Here is a 15,361-nt window from a genome sequence, read left to right on the forward strand (position 1 = left end):
ACCTGTATGTTCCCTCCCTAACTAACCTGGACAGTGTCTCCTTAACACTTCTTCCTCCACCACCCAAGGTTCTTCTTCTTGCTCCAACTTGAAAATCACATCAGGTTTGGTGAATGGACAGCCTGTCAAAGGAAAGTAACATAAGATTTGGGCATAAATTATCAGGAACAAAAAAAATCATTAAAGAATTGATGTTGGCTCAGGGAAACCAGGCTTTCTGAGGACAAGGACTTGGTTTCTGGGGATGCTGCCCCTGAAACATAAGCAAAAATGACCTTTTGTTTTGAAAGCTACAGCATGCACATTCATGTTAGCAGAGGCACTGAAAGGTCAAACTCATTCTAACATTAAAAGGTTCTGCACGTTTCAGAAATTTTGGGGAAAAAAGGTACTTTACTTCTGGAATTTGAGTTATACAAGAAACTACCCTTACCCACTGTGATTAAGTTGTTATAGTTTTCTAGCATCACATTCCGGTATAGATTCCTTTGAGCAGGATCCAACTGCTGCCACTCTTCCTGGGTGAAGTCAATAGCCACATCTTTGAATGTCACTGTTCCCTGTAACAACATACTCCTACTCAATCTGAAGTCATCCATTTTAAATGATGTGGACAAAACATACTGAATCATGTTCTCATAGTATCCAAAGGTAAGAAGTTATTTAAAAATTTACCCAGTTTTGTTATTTTCTAAAAACAAAACAAACCCAAAACATATTAGCAACATTCTGTCAGCTTATGTTCATTCACAGAATTAGCAAGCACATATCTTTAATACCTACCACAGATTAAAGAGATCTTGGGCACCAATTTATACTGAGTGTGGAAAATGGTGGGGGGGAATATAAAACTTTACTCAACTGGTTTGGGAACTCACTAGATGCCTGTGACTTACTGAAGCAGGAGTAAATGAAAAATGGATTTGGATGGAAGCAGAAGCAGGGAGAGAATGATATACACAATTTGAATCACAGTGGCAGTTAGATGTATTGTTCATTAGATCAGGAGAAATCTAGAAAAATGAGGATGTATTGTTCATAAGCCCTTATGTCTGCAGCCATGAAAATGGGATATGACTGCTAACAAAGTTCGCATATATTGAAAAAAGAGAATAACAAACAGCACTATAGAAATAACAGATAAAAAAGATTCATTAACAAAGTTTTTAAAGTGGTCTGAATTAGAATTATAACAAGAACCATGAGAAGAGAGTATCAAGAAAGCTCTAGAATAAGTTCCAGAAATAAGACACTGGTGATAAGTTTCATGACAGCAATATGATTTGTATGTAGAAATATAATGCAATATTCCTAGTTAAACTAAAATGTTCAAAAGAGTATAGACATAAAAAATCTTCAACAGAAAAAGAACAAAGGGAGCTGTCCAAATTTTCTGCCTTTTGAGGAATTTCTATGAGAGACTGGGTGAGATAAAAAGAAATCACAATCCATGTTTCTAAGAATTTACTTCTAGGTCTATGAATATGAACATCTACTAACACAAAGGGTTCAGAGTAGGCTGTGGGCTTGATAGGAGATCCTCTTTTGGAATCCTTTCTGATAAAGATTAAGGCCATTGAAATAAACTGGTTTAAGAAACCAAAGTTCATATGCCTTAATAAGACATCCTTCATTTGTTTCCCTGCCTCAACAATTTGGTTTCCATCTATGGGAAAAAGTGCCTTGTGGGAACTATCGGACGAAAGCATCATACATCAAGAGACTCAGAGGGAGACTAGCCTACTCATGCCTTAGGTAAAAGGCATATAAGACCTCAACCCCAGGTGTAGACTCTGTAGTGATCCATGAACCAACTCTACTCCTCTTAGTTGTGGTCCAGGACCCTTAGAAAAAAACTGTCTTAGACAATCACCCATGGACAAGAGAACTTTTATGGAAATCCAGTCTATAGAAAAGAAGTTCCAGAACACTGCTGGGAGCAAAAAATATGAGTTTAGACTTATCACAGAGGGTAAGAGGAACAGTTTGACTACTTACATCACCTATTCCCCAAGGCAGCACAACTTAGGACCATGGGAATGTTCTTGGCCAATGAATTTATCTATGGAGGAAAGTGAGAGTGTATGAGTGAGCACTCAGTTTCCTAGCTATGTGGGACAGTGTCAAAGTGGCTCATTTCTCTCTGCAATTCTGAGCTGCATGACTGGAGGGGAGAAAGAGTTTGAGAGAATAGCAGATAGGAGTCTTATAAGGCATTAAAGGGATACAAATTTTACTGTATTGCAAACCCCACTAAGAAACTTGCTCATGAGCTGCTCCATGTACTTTGCCTACAGATCCCCCTACCTCACGGGCAGCCTCAGAATTCTGCAGGCCTCACCCCCACAGTAGAAAGCCAGTCTGAATGCAGGCCAGGGAGAGGCCATAACATAAGCTTCAGTGCTGCCTTTGGAAAAACAAAAAGAGGCTGTCAGCAAGCAGCCTGATGTGTTGCAGGACCAAGAGAAGGCATACAAGCTTAAGAATTCTGTCACAAGAGAGGGCAGGAATAGTGGGGCAGGTAATTAATAGAAGTGCTGAGAAAGCCTCAGAATCTCTAGCAGTACAGATGAAAGTTACTTCTGTCCTGAAGTAGTTAATGACTGGAGGAGGTGACTGCTACTTTAAATATGAAGATAGCAATGCAAAACTTCAAGGAACATGAAAAAAAATCATGGAAACATGATCTTAGAAAAGATCATAATAATCTACCAGTAACTGATCTCAAAGACATGGAAATGTAATTTTCCCAATAAAGAATTTAAACTAGCTGTTTTAAGGATATTCAAGAGCTGCAAGAAAACACAGAAACATAATTTGATGATATTAGAAAAACACATGAACAAAATGTTAAATTTCACAGAGAAATCATAAAAAAGAAATTCTGGAAAAGAATACAATAAATGAAATGAAAATGCATTGAAAAGCATCAACAGCACAATGGATTAGATAGAAGAAAGAATGTGAGTTAGAAGACAGGCATTGTAAATTATCTACTCAGAGGACAGAAAGAGTAAAGAAAGTCTGTATGAATTATGGTGCATTATCAAATGAATCAATATCCACATTATGAGAATCTCAGAATGTGAAGAGTAAGAAAAAGGGCAGAAAGCCTATTTAAAGAAATAATGTCTGAAAACTTCCAAGTCTGAAGAGATTTTTGATATCCAAGTTCATGAAGCTCAAAGGTCACCAAACTCAATTCTAAAAAATCCTCTCCAAGACATATTAAAATAAACTGTCAGAAATCAAAAACAAAAAGAATCTTAAAAATATCAAGAAAAAGAAGCTTGTAAATTACAGAGAACCCCCATGAGACTAACAGATTTTTCAGCAGAAATCTTATAGGCCAGGAGAGAAGAGGATGATGTACTCAAAGAACTGGAGGAAAAAGCCACAAACCAAGAATACACTATCCACCAAAGTTGTCCTTCAGAAATGAAGGAAAAAGAAAGACTTTTTCCCATTAAACAAGAGTTGAGGGAGTTCATCACCACAAGAACTACTTCCCAAGAAATGCTAAAAGAAGTTCTTCAAGTTGAAATGAGACACTAATTAGTAATATGAAGACAAAGGTATGTAATACACTGGTAGAAGTAAATATATAGATGAATTCAGAAAACTTTAATACTGTAACATAGTAGTGTGTTAAACATTTAACTCTAGTATAAAGGACAAGAACGTCAAAAATAACTATAGCTATAATAGCTTGTATATGAATACAAAACTGTGACATCAAAAAAATTAAAAAGGGGAGTAAAAAGTAGAGTATTTTTGTCTCTGATCAAAGTTAAGTTGTCAAAAAAAAAAAAAAACCAACAAAGTTGTCACCAGCAAAAAACAGAATATCTATAAAGTGTTTTATGTAAGCTTCATGGTAACCATAAAGCAAAACCTACAGCAGATAAAGATAAAAAGAAGGGAACCAGAGCATACCATTACATAAAATCATTCACAAAAGAAAGCGGCAAGAGATGAAGAAAACAACAGTGGAACCACAGAACAGCCAGAAAACTATGAATGCAATTACGTAAGTCCTTACCTATATAATAATTAATGCAAATGTGTATGAACTTTTCAGAAGTCACAGTATTTGGATGGATAAAAAATAAGACCCGAGGATCCCTGGGTGGTTCGGCGGTTTGGCGCCTGTCTTTGGCCCAGGGTGTGATCCTGGAGTCCCGGGATCAAATCCCACATCGGGCTCCTTGCATGAAGCCTGCTTCTCCCTCTGCCTGCCTGCCTGCCTGTCTGTCTGTCTCTCTCTCATGAATAAATGAATAAAATCCTTAAAAAAAATTAAGACCCAACTACATGCTGTGTATAAGAGACCTACTTAAGTTTTAAGGACATACATGGCTTCAAAGAAAAGGTATGATAAAAGATATACCACGCATGTGGAAACCTAGAGAGCAGAGGTAGCTATACTTGTATCAGACAAAACAGACTTTAAGCCAAAAACTGTAATAAGAGACAAAGAAGGTCATAAAATGATTAAAAAGTCAATTCAGCAAGAGGATCTAACAATCATAAATACATATATACACAATGTTGGCGCACCAAAACATTAAGCAAATATTAACATCTGAAGAGAGAACTAGAAAATAATGTAAGAATTGTATGGGGCTTCGCTTTTAATCATGGATATCATCCAGACAAAAAAATCAAATAAGGGCAGCCCTCGTGGCCCAGCAGTTTAGCGCTGTCTTCGGCCTGGGGTGTGATCCTGGAGACCTGGGATCAAGTCCCATGTCAGGTTCCCTGCATGGAGCCTGCTTCTCCCTCTACCTGTCTCTCTCTCTCTCTCTTGCTCGCTCTCGCTCTATCTCTATCTCTGTCATGAATAAATAAATAAAATCTTTAAAAAAATCAAATAAGGAAAACACTGAATTTCAACTATACTTTAAACCAAATGGACCTAAAAGACATATACAGAATATTCCATCCAAAGGCACCAGAATACATATTCTTTTCAAGTGTACACTTACTTAACATTCTCCAGGACAGATCTTTTGATAGGTTAGAAAATAAGTCTTAGTAAATTAAAGAAGAGTGAAATCATATGAGGCATCTTTTCTGACTAAAACAGAATGAAACTAGGAAACAATAGCAGGAGGAGAGCTGGAAAAATCACAAATATGTAGAAATTAAACATCACACTCCAACAATCAATGGGTTAAGAAAGAAATCAGAAGGAAAATTAAAATATATCTGAAATGAAAATGGAAACACAACATATCAAAACCTATGGGATACAGCAAAGTAGTACTAAAAGAAAGTAAATAGGAATAAATACCCACATTAAGAAAAAAATCACAAATAAACATAACTGTTCTCTTAAAGGAACTAGGGAAAAGAACAAACCAAGTAAAAAGTTAGCAGAAGTAAAGAAATAAAGACTAGGGCAGAAATAAATTAAACATAAACCAGGAAAACAATAGAAAAGACCAATGAAACTAAGGGCTAGTATTTTTCTGACAAACATAAAAAAAAATTAGAAGAGTCAAATAAAATCAGAACTGAAAGAGGAGATATTACAATTCCTACCACAGAAATACAAAGGATAATCAGAGACTACTATGAACAATTAATAAAACACCCAACAGATTGGATAACCTAGAAGAAATGGATAAATTGCTAAAAACACCATTTACCAAGACTGATTCATGAAGAAACAACATCTGAATGGACTCATAACAAGAAAAGAGATTAAATCAGTAATCAAAAATCTCCCAAAAGAGAAGAGCCCAGGATTAGATGGTTTTCCTGCTGAATTCCAACAAACATCTAAGAACTGGCAAAATTTTTTCTGAAATTCTTCTAAAAATTGAAGAACAGGGCAGCCCCAGTGGCGCAGTGGTTTGGTGCCGCCTGCAGCCCAGGGTGTGATCCTGGAGACCCAGGATCGAGTCCCACATCAGGCTCCTTGCATGGAACCTGCTTCTCCCTCTGCCTGTGTCTCTGCCTCTCTCTCGCTCTCTCTGAATGAATAAATAAATAAATCTTTAAAAAAAATAAAATAAATAAAAATTGAAGAACAGTCCCAACCTCATTTTTTGAGACCAGCCATACCCTGTTACCAAAGCATATAAGGACATTAGAAGAGAAAACTACAGGCCAATATAATAGCAAACCAAATATATTAGCACTGTACTAACAAACCAATATATTAACAAACCAAATTCAACAGTTAAAAGGATCATACGTTGTCATCAAGTTGAACTCTTATTCCTAGGATGCAAGGATGGATCAACATATGCAAATCAATAAATGGGATATATATATTATCAGAATAAATGATAAAACCATATGATCATCTCAACAGATACAGGAAAAAGAAGATAGAAAAAAAACAGCATTTTACAATAATTCTCAAGAAAGTGAGTATGGAAATAAAATATCTCAACATAATAAATGACAAGCCTACAGGTAACATCATATTTAATGGTAAAAGGTCAATAACAAGATGAAGGTGTCCATTCTCACCACTCCTATCCAACATAGTCCTGGAAGTCCTAGCAGGACTTAGGCAAGAAAAAGAAATAGAAGGTACCCAAATAGAAAAGAAAGCAGTAAAAACAGTCTTTGTTTACAGATGATATGATCTTACGTATAAAAAAATCTCCTAAAGACACCACCAAAAATTGTTAAAACTAATCAGTGAGTTCAGTGAAGTTGCAGGATATGAAATCAAAATACAGATATCAGTTAAATCTATACACTACCAACAAAGTATCTGTAAAAATAGAAAATAGGGAAAATCCCATTCATAATACCATCACAAACAATAAAGTACTTTGGAATAAATTTAACCAAGGGCATGAAAGAGCTGTACAGTATTACAACACTTTGATGAAAGAAGTGGGAGAGAAGACACAATCAAATGCAAAGATACCCCGTATTCATGGATCAGAAGAATTAATATTGTTAAAATGTCCATACTTCCCAAAACCATCTATTGATTCAATGAAATCCCTATCAAAATTCCAATGGTTTTTTCCCCATAGAAATAGGGAAAAAAACCCAAACATTAAAATCTGTATGGACCACACAAGATCCCACATACCTTAAGCAATCCTGAGAAAGAACAAAGTTGGAGGCATCACCTTTTCTGGTTTCAAACTATAATACAAAGTTACAATAATCAAAATAGTATGGTACTGGCATAAAAATAGATGTAAAGGCTAATCAATGTCAAGAGTACAGAAATAAACCCATACACAAGGTCATTTAATATATATTTTTTAAGATTTTATTTATTTATTCATGACAGACACAGAGAGAGAGAGAAAGAGGCAGAGACACAGGCAGAGGGAGAAGCAGGCTCCACGCAGCGAACCCTATGTGGGACTCGATCCCGGGTCTCCAGGATCACGCCCAAGGCTGAAGGTGGCACTAAACTGCTGAGCCACCGGGGCTGCCTGGTCAATTAATATTTAATAAGGGAATAAAAAATACTCATGGGGAAAAGATAGTCTGTTCAATAAATGGTGCTGGGAAAACTGGATAATCGCATGTAGAAGAATGAAATTGAACCCCTAGTACAACATTCACTAAAATTGACTCAAAATGGGTTACTAACTTAAACATAATACTTGAAATTGTAAATCTCCTAAAAGAAAACACAGGGGAAAAGCTCCTTGACATTAGTTTTGGCAATGATTTTTTGGATATGATATCAAAAGCATAAACAACAAAAAGCAAAAATAAAGGGGGACAACAGCAAACTAAGGCTTCTACACAACAAAGGAAACAATAAAGTATAAACGTGATCAATATAGGAGAAATTATTTGCAAAACATGTATCTGACATGGGGTTAATATCCAAAATATACTATCAACTCATACAACTCAATAGTAAAACATCAATCTCATTAAAAATGGACTGGAGACCTGAGCAGACTTTTTCCAAAGAAAACCTACAAATGGCCAAAAGGTATATAAAAAGATATATGACATCACTAGTCATAAGGGAAATAATGATTTCCTCAACTACAATGAGGTATCAAATCTGTTATAATGGCTGTCATCAAAAAGACAACAGATAAGAGTTGATGAGGACGTGGAGAAAAGGGAACCCTTGTGCACTGTCAGTGATATAGCCGCTAGGGAAAAGAGTATGGAGGTTCCTTAAAAAAGTAAAACTAGAATTGCTGGGGATCCCTGGGTGGCACAGCGGTTTGGCACCAGCCTTTGGCCCAGGGCGCGATCCTGGAGACCCGGGATCGAATCCCACGTCGGGCTCCCGTGCATGGAGCCTGCTTCTCCTTCTGCCTGTGTCTCTGCCTCTCTCTCTCTCTCTCTCTCTCTCTCTCTCTCTCTGTGTGTGTGTGTGTGTGACTATCATAAATAAATAAAAATTTAAAAAAATTAGAATTGCTGTATGATCCAGCAATTCTGTTCTGGGTATATATCCAAAGGAAGTGAAATCATCTTGAAAAAATATCTGCACTCCCACATTCACTGTAGCATTATTCAAAATAGCCAAGATATGGAAACAACCTAAATGTCTATGATTGAATAAATAAAAAGAAGATATGGTATGTACACACACAGACGCACACACATACACACAATGGAGTATTATTCAGCCATGAGGAAAGGAAATCCTGCCATCTGCAATATGGGTAGACCCTGAGGATATTATGCTAAGTGAAATAAGTGACAGAGAGAAAGACAAATACCCTATGATCTCACTTGTGTGAAATCTTAAAAAGCCAAATTCTTAGAAACAGAGTAGAATGGTGGTACCAGGGTTTGGGAAGTGGGGGAAACGGGGAGATGTCAGTCAATGGGTATAAACTTCTAATTATAAGGTGAATAATTTCTAGGGATTTAACTTACAGAACAAGGTGATTACAGTTAAGAATACTGTATTATATACTTGGAATTTGCTAAGAGAGTAGGTCTTAAATGTTCTGAACATAAAAAAAAAGATGGAAATTATGTGACAAGATGGAAATGTTAGCTGATCCTGTGGAGGTAATGATTTTGTAATATACAAGTATCTCAAATCAAAACCTTTTATTATTTTTTTAAGTAAGCTCTATGTCCAATGTGAAGGTCAAACTCACAACTCTGAGAACAAGAGTTGCATGTTCTACTGATTGAGACAACGAGGTACCCCACCACTGTACATTTTAAACTAACACAGTATTCTATGTAAAGTATCTAAATAAAGCTAAAGAAAAAAATTTGTTAAAAAAGAAAGCAAAGTGTCATATTTTTAAGACCCTGAAATTCTGGGAGTTGTTGAAAATTCCCCTTAACTAGGATAAAGACCAAACTAAGCTTGGACAAAGCACTTAGTTAAGAAGTAGAGCTGAGGGGGAAAAAAAAAAAAGTAGAGCTGAGGAGAAAACATAATGGAGAAAGCTTGTCCTTGTATAATGGTTTCACTAATCACAGTGAACAGGAACATATAAGATGAATTCTTGGGGTGCCTGGGTGGCTCAGTCAGTTGAGCATCTGCCTTTGGCTCAGGTCATGGTCCCAGGGTTCTGGGATTGAGCCCCATGTTGGGCTCCCTACTCAGGAGGGAGCCTGCTTCTCCCTCTCCCTCTGCTACTTCCCCTGCTTGTGCTCTTTCACTCTCTGTCAAATAAGTAAAATCTTTTTAAAAAAATAGATGAATTCTCTTCATAATACTGCCTCAGCCTCAGATTTCTCCTCAGACAGATGGACCAATAAACTAGTAAATAAAACTTAAAAACCAACACAGCAGATTTGGTAAGAAAATCCTAACTGCACCCAGGCTCAAGACTGAGAGAATTCAAAAAGAAAATGAATAATTTCAAAGGTAATATGGGAAGAAGGAGGAAAGATGGCAGAGTAGGGTGATCCTGGGCTCACCACCTCATCCTACTGAGGAAACAGCTACATCTAAGCGACTAAGTGAAAATAATGTGAAGACTGGTAGAACAGGCCTTCCACGGCCAATTATGGAGAGAAGGCCTTTGAAAGGGTAAGAGAAATGGACATGTGGTTGAGAAACAAACCTCTGGTATGAATGACTAACCATAAACTTGAGGGACATCACAAGCATGGAGAAGTGATAGGATCAGACCCCATACCAAGCACCCCAGGTACTGGAGATCTGCACTGGGAAGAGTCCCCATAAACCCTAGCCTTGAAAACCAGCAGGGCTTAACTTCAGGAGCTTTAAAAATCAGTGGGATTAGCTCCAGGAGAGCTGGAGGGCAGTAGGAAGCTGCCCTTGAAAGAGCCAGAATACTAATTAGCCTGAGACATAGCACAGAAACAGTAGTGCTTGGAGTATATGTGAAGATTATTGACTAATCTTAGAAAGTGTGCTGGAGGGACAGGGAACAAAAATGCTGATAAGAGCCATTTCTCTTCCCCTCCCCCAACCCAGATAACCAGAGGCTTGTGAAAGCCAACACTAACCCTCTCTATCTACCCTGCTAGTACTGCGCCCCAACCTGAGGTCCCCCTGTCAACCTTCCCCATCCACCTCATCCACCTCAGTAGGCATCCCTCTGAAACAGCTCCACAAGGGCTGCCCGGAACCAGACTACTTCTACAGTAGTCCTCAACTTTCAAGACCAAGAGATGTAGCTGACCTACTTAATATATACACAAAAAATACACAGAAAGTTAGAAATGAGACAGAAGAATATGTCCCAAATGAAAGTACAAGACAAAATCAGAGTAAAAAAGTGAAACTAAATGGAGATAAGCAATAAACTTGATAAAGAATCCAAAGTAATGATCATAAAGATTCTGACTGGACATGAGAAAAGGGTGGATGATCTCAGAAGTCAATGAAGGGATAAAAAGTATGAAAAAGAACCAGTCAAGGGATCCCTGGGTGGCGCAGCGGTTTGGCGCCTGCCTTTGGCCCAGGGCACCACGATCCTGGAGACCCGGGATCGAATCCCACATCAGGCTCCCGGTGCATGGAGCCTGCTTCTCCCTCTGCCTGTGTCTCTGCCTCTCTCTCTCTCTCTGTGACTATCATAAATAAATTAAAAAAAAAAAATTAAAAAAAAAAAGAAAAAAAAAAAGAAAAAAGAAAAAGAAAAAGAACCAGTCAAGGGCAGCCTGGGAGGCTCAGCAGTTTGGCACCTGCCTTCAGTCCAGGGCGTGATCCCGGAGTCCTGGGATCTAGTCCTGTGTCGGGTTCCCTGCATGGAGCCTGCTTCTCCCTCTGCCTTTGTCTTTGTCTCTCTCTCTCTCTCTCTCTCTCTCTCTGTGTGTGTGTGTGTGTGTGTGTGCCTCTCATGAATAAATGGATACAATCCTTTTTTAAAAAAGGGAAAAATGGATAAATAATACAATAGTAGTAAAAGGTTTAAATCCACTTACAACAATGGACAGTTCATTCAGAGAAAATCAACTAGGAAACAGCGGCTCCGAATGACACATTAGACCAGATGGACCTAACAGATATATATAACATGACTTTCAAAAACAGCAGAGTAGGGGATCCCTGGGTGGCTCAGTGGTTAAGCACCTGCCTTTGGCCCAGGGCGTGATCCTTGAGTCCTGGGATCGAGTCCCGTGTCGGGCTCCCGGCGTGGAGCCTGCTTCTCCCTCCTCCTGTGTCTCTGTCTCTGCCTCTCCCTCCCTCTCTCTCTCTCTCTCTCATAAATAAATAAATAAATAAATAAATAAATAAATAAATAAATAAATAAATAAATCTTAAAAAAAAACAGCAGAGTACATCTTATGTTCAAGTGCACATGGAAAATTCTCTAGGACAGATCACATTTAGGCTTCAAAAGAAGTCTCAATAAATTTAAGAAGAGTGAAATAATATTAAGCATATTTTCCAACTCAACAGTATGAAAATAGAAAAAAAACTGAGAAAAAGAAAACTGAGAAAAAGAAACAGATGTATGCTAAACAACATGTTTACAACAACCATTTTAAAACAACCAGTGGGTCCACAAAGAAATCAGTGAGGAAATTAAAAAATATTTGAAGACAAATGAAGATGAAAACACAACAGTCCAAAATTTGGGGGAATGTTGCAAAAGCTGTTAGAAGAGAGAAGTTTATAGTGATTCAGGCCTACCTCAAGAATCACGAAAAATCTCAAATAAACAACCTAATCTTACACTTCAAGGAGTTAGAAAAAGAACAAATGAAGCCTAAAGCCAGCAGAAGAAAGGAAATGATAAAGATAAGAAAAATAAAAAGGATATAGAAACTAAAAAAAAAACAGAAAAGATCACTAAAACTGGGAGTTATATCTTTGAAAAAAATAGAATTGATAAACCTCTAGCCAGACTTATCAGAAAGAGAGTTCCCAAATAAATAAAATTGCAAATGAGAGAGAAGTAACAACCAATATCACAGAAATATAAATAATGAGTATTAAGGAAAATTATATGCCAAAAATTGGAGAACCTGTAAGAATTGGATAAATTCCTCCAACATATAAACAACCAAAACTGAAACAAGAATAGAAAATCTGAACAGATTAAAAAAAAAATCCAGCAAAGAAATGGAATCAGTAATCAAAAAACTCCCAACAAACAAACATCCGGACCACATGGCTTCATGGTGAATTTTACCAGACATTTAAAGAAGAGTTAATACTTATTCTTCTCAAACTATTCCAAAAAGTAGAAAAGGAAGGAAACTTTCAAATTCATTCTATGAGACCAGATTACCCTGATACCAAAATCAGATAAAGACATTACTAAAAAAGAGAACTACAGGCCAATATCCCCGATGAACATAGATACAAAAAATCTCAATAAAATACTAACCGAATCCAATAATACATTTAAAATATCATTCATCACAGTCAATTGGGATTTATTACTGTGTTGCAAGGGTGGTTCAATATTCACAAATCAATCAACATGATACTTTACATTAATAAAAGAACAGATAAGAACCACATGATCATTTCAGTAGATGCAGAAAAAGCATCTGACAAGTACAACATCCATTCACTCTACAAACCCTCAAAAAAGTAGGATTAGAGGGAACATATCAACATAATAAAGGCCAAATATGAAAAACCCACAACAAATATTCTATATGAGGAAAAACAGAGCTTTTCCTCTACTGTCAGGAACAAGACAGGAATGTCCACTCTCAACAGTTTTATTTAACATAGTACTGGAAATCTTACCCACAGCAATCAGACAACAAAAAGAAATAAAAGGCATTCAAATCAGCAAAGAGAAAGTAAAACTTTAACTATTTACAGATAACATGATACTATATATAGAAAACCCAAAAGACTCCACAAAAAAAACCCCTGCTAGAACTGATAAACTAATTCAGTAAAGTCACAGGATACAAAAATCAATCTACAGAACTCTGTTGCATTTCTATATTCCAATAATGAAGCAGCAGAAAGAGAAATCAAGTCATCAATCCCACTAAAAACTGTCCCCAAAACAGTAAGATGCCTAGGAATAAACCTATCCAAAGAGGCAGAAGACCTGTACTCTGAAAACTATAAAACACTGATAAAAGAAATTAAAGATGACACAAAGAAATAGAAAGATATTCCATGCTCACAGATTGGAAGAACAAATATTGCTAAAATGTCTGTGCTACTCAAAGCAATCTACACATTTAATACAATTGCTAGCAAAAAATATCAACAGCATTTTTCATAGAAATAGAGCAAACAATCCTAAAATTTGTATGGAACCACAAAAGACTCAGAATAGAAAAGCAACTGAAAAAAAAAGAAGTTGGAGGCATCATATTCTGGACTTCAAGTTGCATATTATAAAGATACAATAATCAAAACAGTATAGTTAGTACTGCACAAAAACATATAGATCAGAGGAAAAGAAAACCCAGAAACGAACCCTCAACTATATGGTCAATTAATCTTTGACAAAGCAGAAAAGAATATCTAAATGGGAAAAATATCTTTTCAACAAATGGTGTTGGGACAAGCAAAACATAAAATGAAAACACTAATTCAAAAAGATACATACACCCCTATGTCTACTGTAGCCTTCTTTATAATAGCCAAGATATGGAAGCAACCCTAGTGTCTACTGACAGATAATGGATAAAGAAAATGTGATATACATACATATATATATATATATACACATTATACACACATACATATATATACACACATATATATGTGATGGAATATTAGCCATAAAAAATGAGATTTTTAAAAAAAAATGAGATCTTGCCATTTCAACTGACGGATCCAGAGGGTATTATGCTTAGTGAAATAAGCCAGAGAAGGAAAGACAAATATCAGCTGATTTCACTTCTATGTGAAATCTAAAATACAGGGACTCCTGGGTGGCTCAGTGGTTGAGCATCTGCGCTTGGCTCAGGGCGTGACCTGGGGTCCCAGGATCAAGCCCTGCATCAGGCTCCCCATGGGGAACCTGCTTCTCCCTCTGCCTGTGTCTCTGCCTCTCTCTCTGGGTCTCTCATTAATAAATAAAATCTTTAAACAAAAAAAGAAATCTAAAAGATCAAATACAGAGAACTGTTGGTTGCCAGAGGGTAGGCAGGTGGGTAGAATGAGCAAAATAAAGAGGACTAAGAGGTATAACCTTCCAGTATAATAAAATAAATAAATAAAAGGAAATATGAAATCTACATGATCTAAAATGAAAAAAAGAAATCTGTAACAGTATGCTACTGTATCACAGAATATTGCTCTTCCATCCCAGTATATATACTCTATCCCTTTTCCAAATTTTGGCTAGGCTCATGGCCTCCTGGATTATTCTTCAATTCCCTGGAATCTAGGTATTTTTATATAACCATATTCTGGATCATGAGATGAAAGTAGAAATATAATGTGCAACTACTGGAGAAGTTAAAGGGATGAGGTCATACTTTTTCTGTCTTCCTCCTTCCTGTGGAATAGTAAGGAAATGAGATAGCCAGGCAAATCTAGTCATTTGGGTTAATGAAGCAGAAGCCAACTATTAGAGGATAATAAGACAGAGCAATGAATAGAAGGATTCTGGTTCCCTATTCCTTGGAGATAGAGGACTAGATCTGTTTGTTGGTACCTGAACTTCTACATAAGGGACAAATAAAATTCTGTCCTGTTTAAGCATCCGTTATCTAGGATTGCTGCCACAAGCTGTCAATAGGGTGAATCTCTAGAGACAGATAAAAATGCTCATGCCAGGAAGAGAGCAGTTCAAAGTACTATTTTTGCAGCAACCACGTAGGTATGTTCTTAGATCCCCTTCAAGAGAACTAGTTTTGATAAGCATAGTTGGTGAACATCCTCTAGCTATTCCATCCTTGCTTCCACTATTGAGTTCATGCTGAGACCATGATCTATCTTCCCAAGCTATTCCCAGCCAAGACTAACAGTGAGGGTATTAGAGTCTAGATCATTTCTACCTGATGTGAGACTCATGGGAAAGCT

At 36.9% G+C, this 15,361-nt stretch overlaps 1 protein-coding gene across 6 annotated transcripts in view; it reads right to left on the reverse strand.

The window, feature by feature from the left end:
• LOC121485454 (zinc finger protein 569) overlaps positions 1-15,361 on the reverse strand; it is a 50,972-nt gene that overhangs the window by 11,205 nt on the left and 24,406 nt on the right. For 3 of the 6 annotated variants that reach the window (XM_041745827.1, XM_041745826.1, XM_041745828.1), the window contains 2 exons: positions 434-560; positions 27-122 (listed from right to left, as the gene is read on the reverse strand). In XM_041745827.1, the coding sequence (XP_041601761.1) occupies positions 27-122; positions 434-560 (223 nt within the window). Of the gene's footprint in view, positions 1-26; positions 123-433; positions 561-1,998; positions 2,266-15,361 lie in introns of those variants that run through there. The other 3 variants (XM_041745830.1, XM_041745831.1, XM_041745829.1) reach the window with 2 other exon arrangements.

Source organism: Vulpes lagopus, chromosome 2 (assembly GCF_018345385.1).
Source record: "Vulpes lagopus strain Blue_001 chromosome 2, ASM1834538v1, whole genome shotgun sequence".
NCBI classification, from domain to species: Eukaryota; Metazoa; Chordata; class Mammalia; order Carnivora; family Canidae; genus Vulpes; species Vulpes lagopus.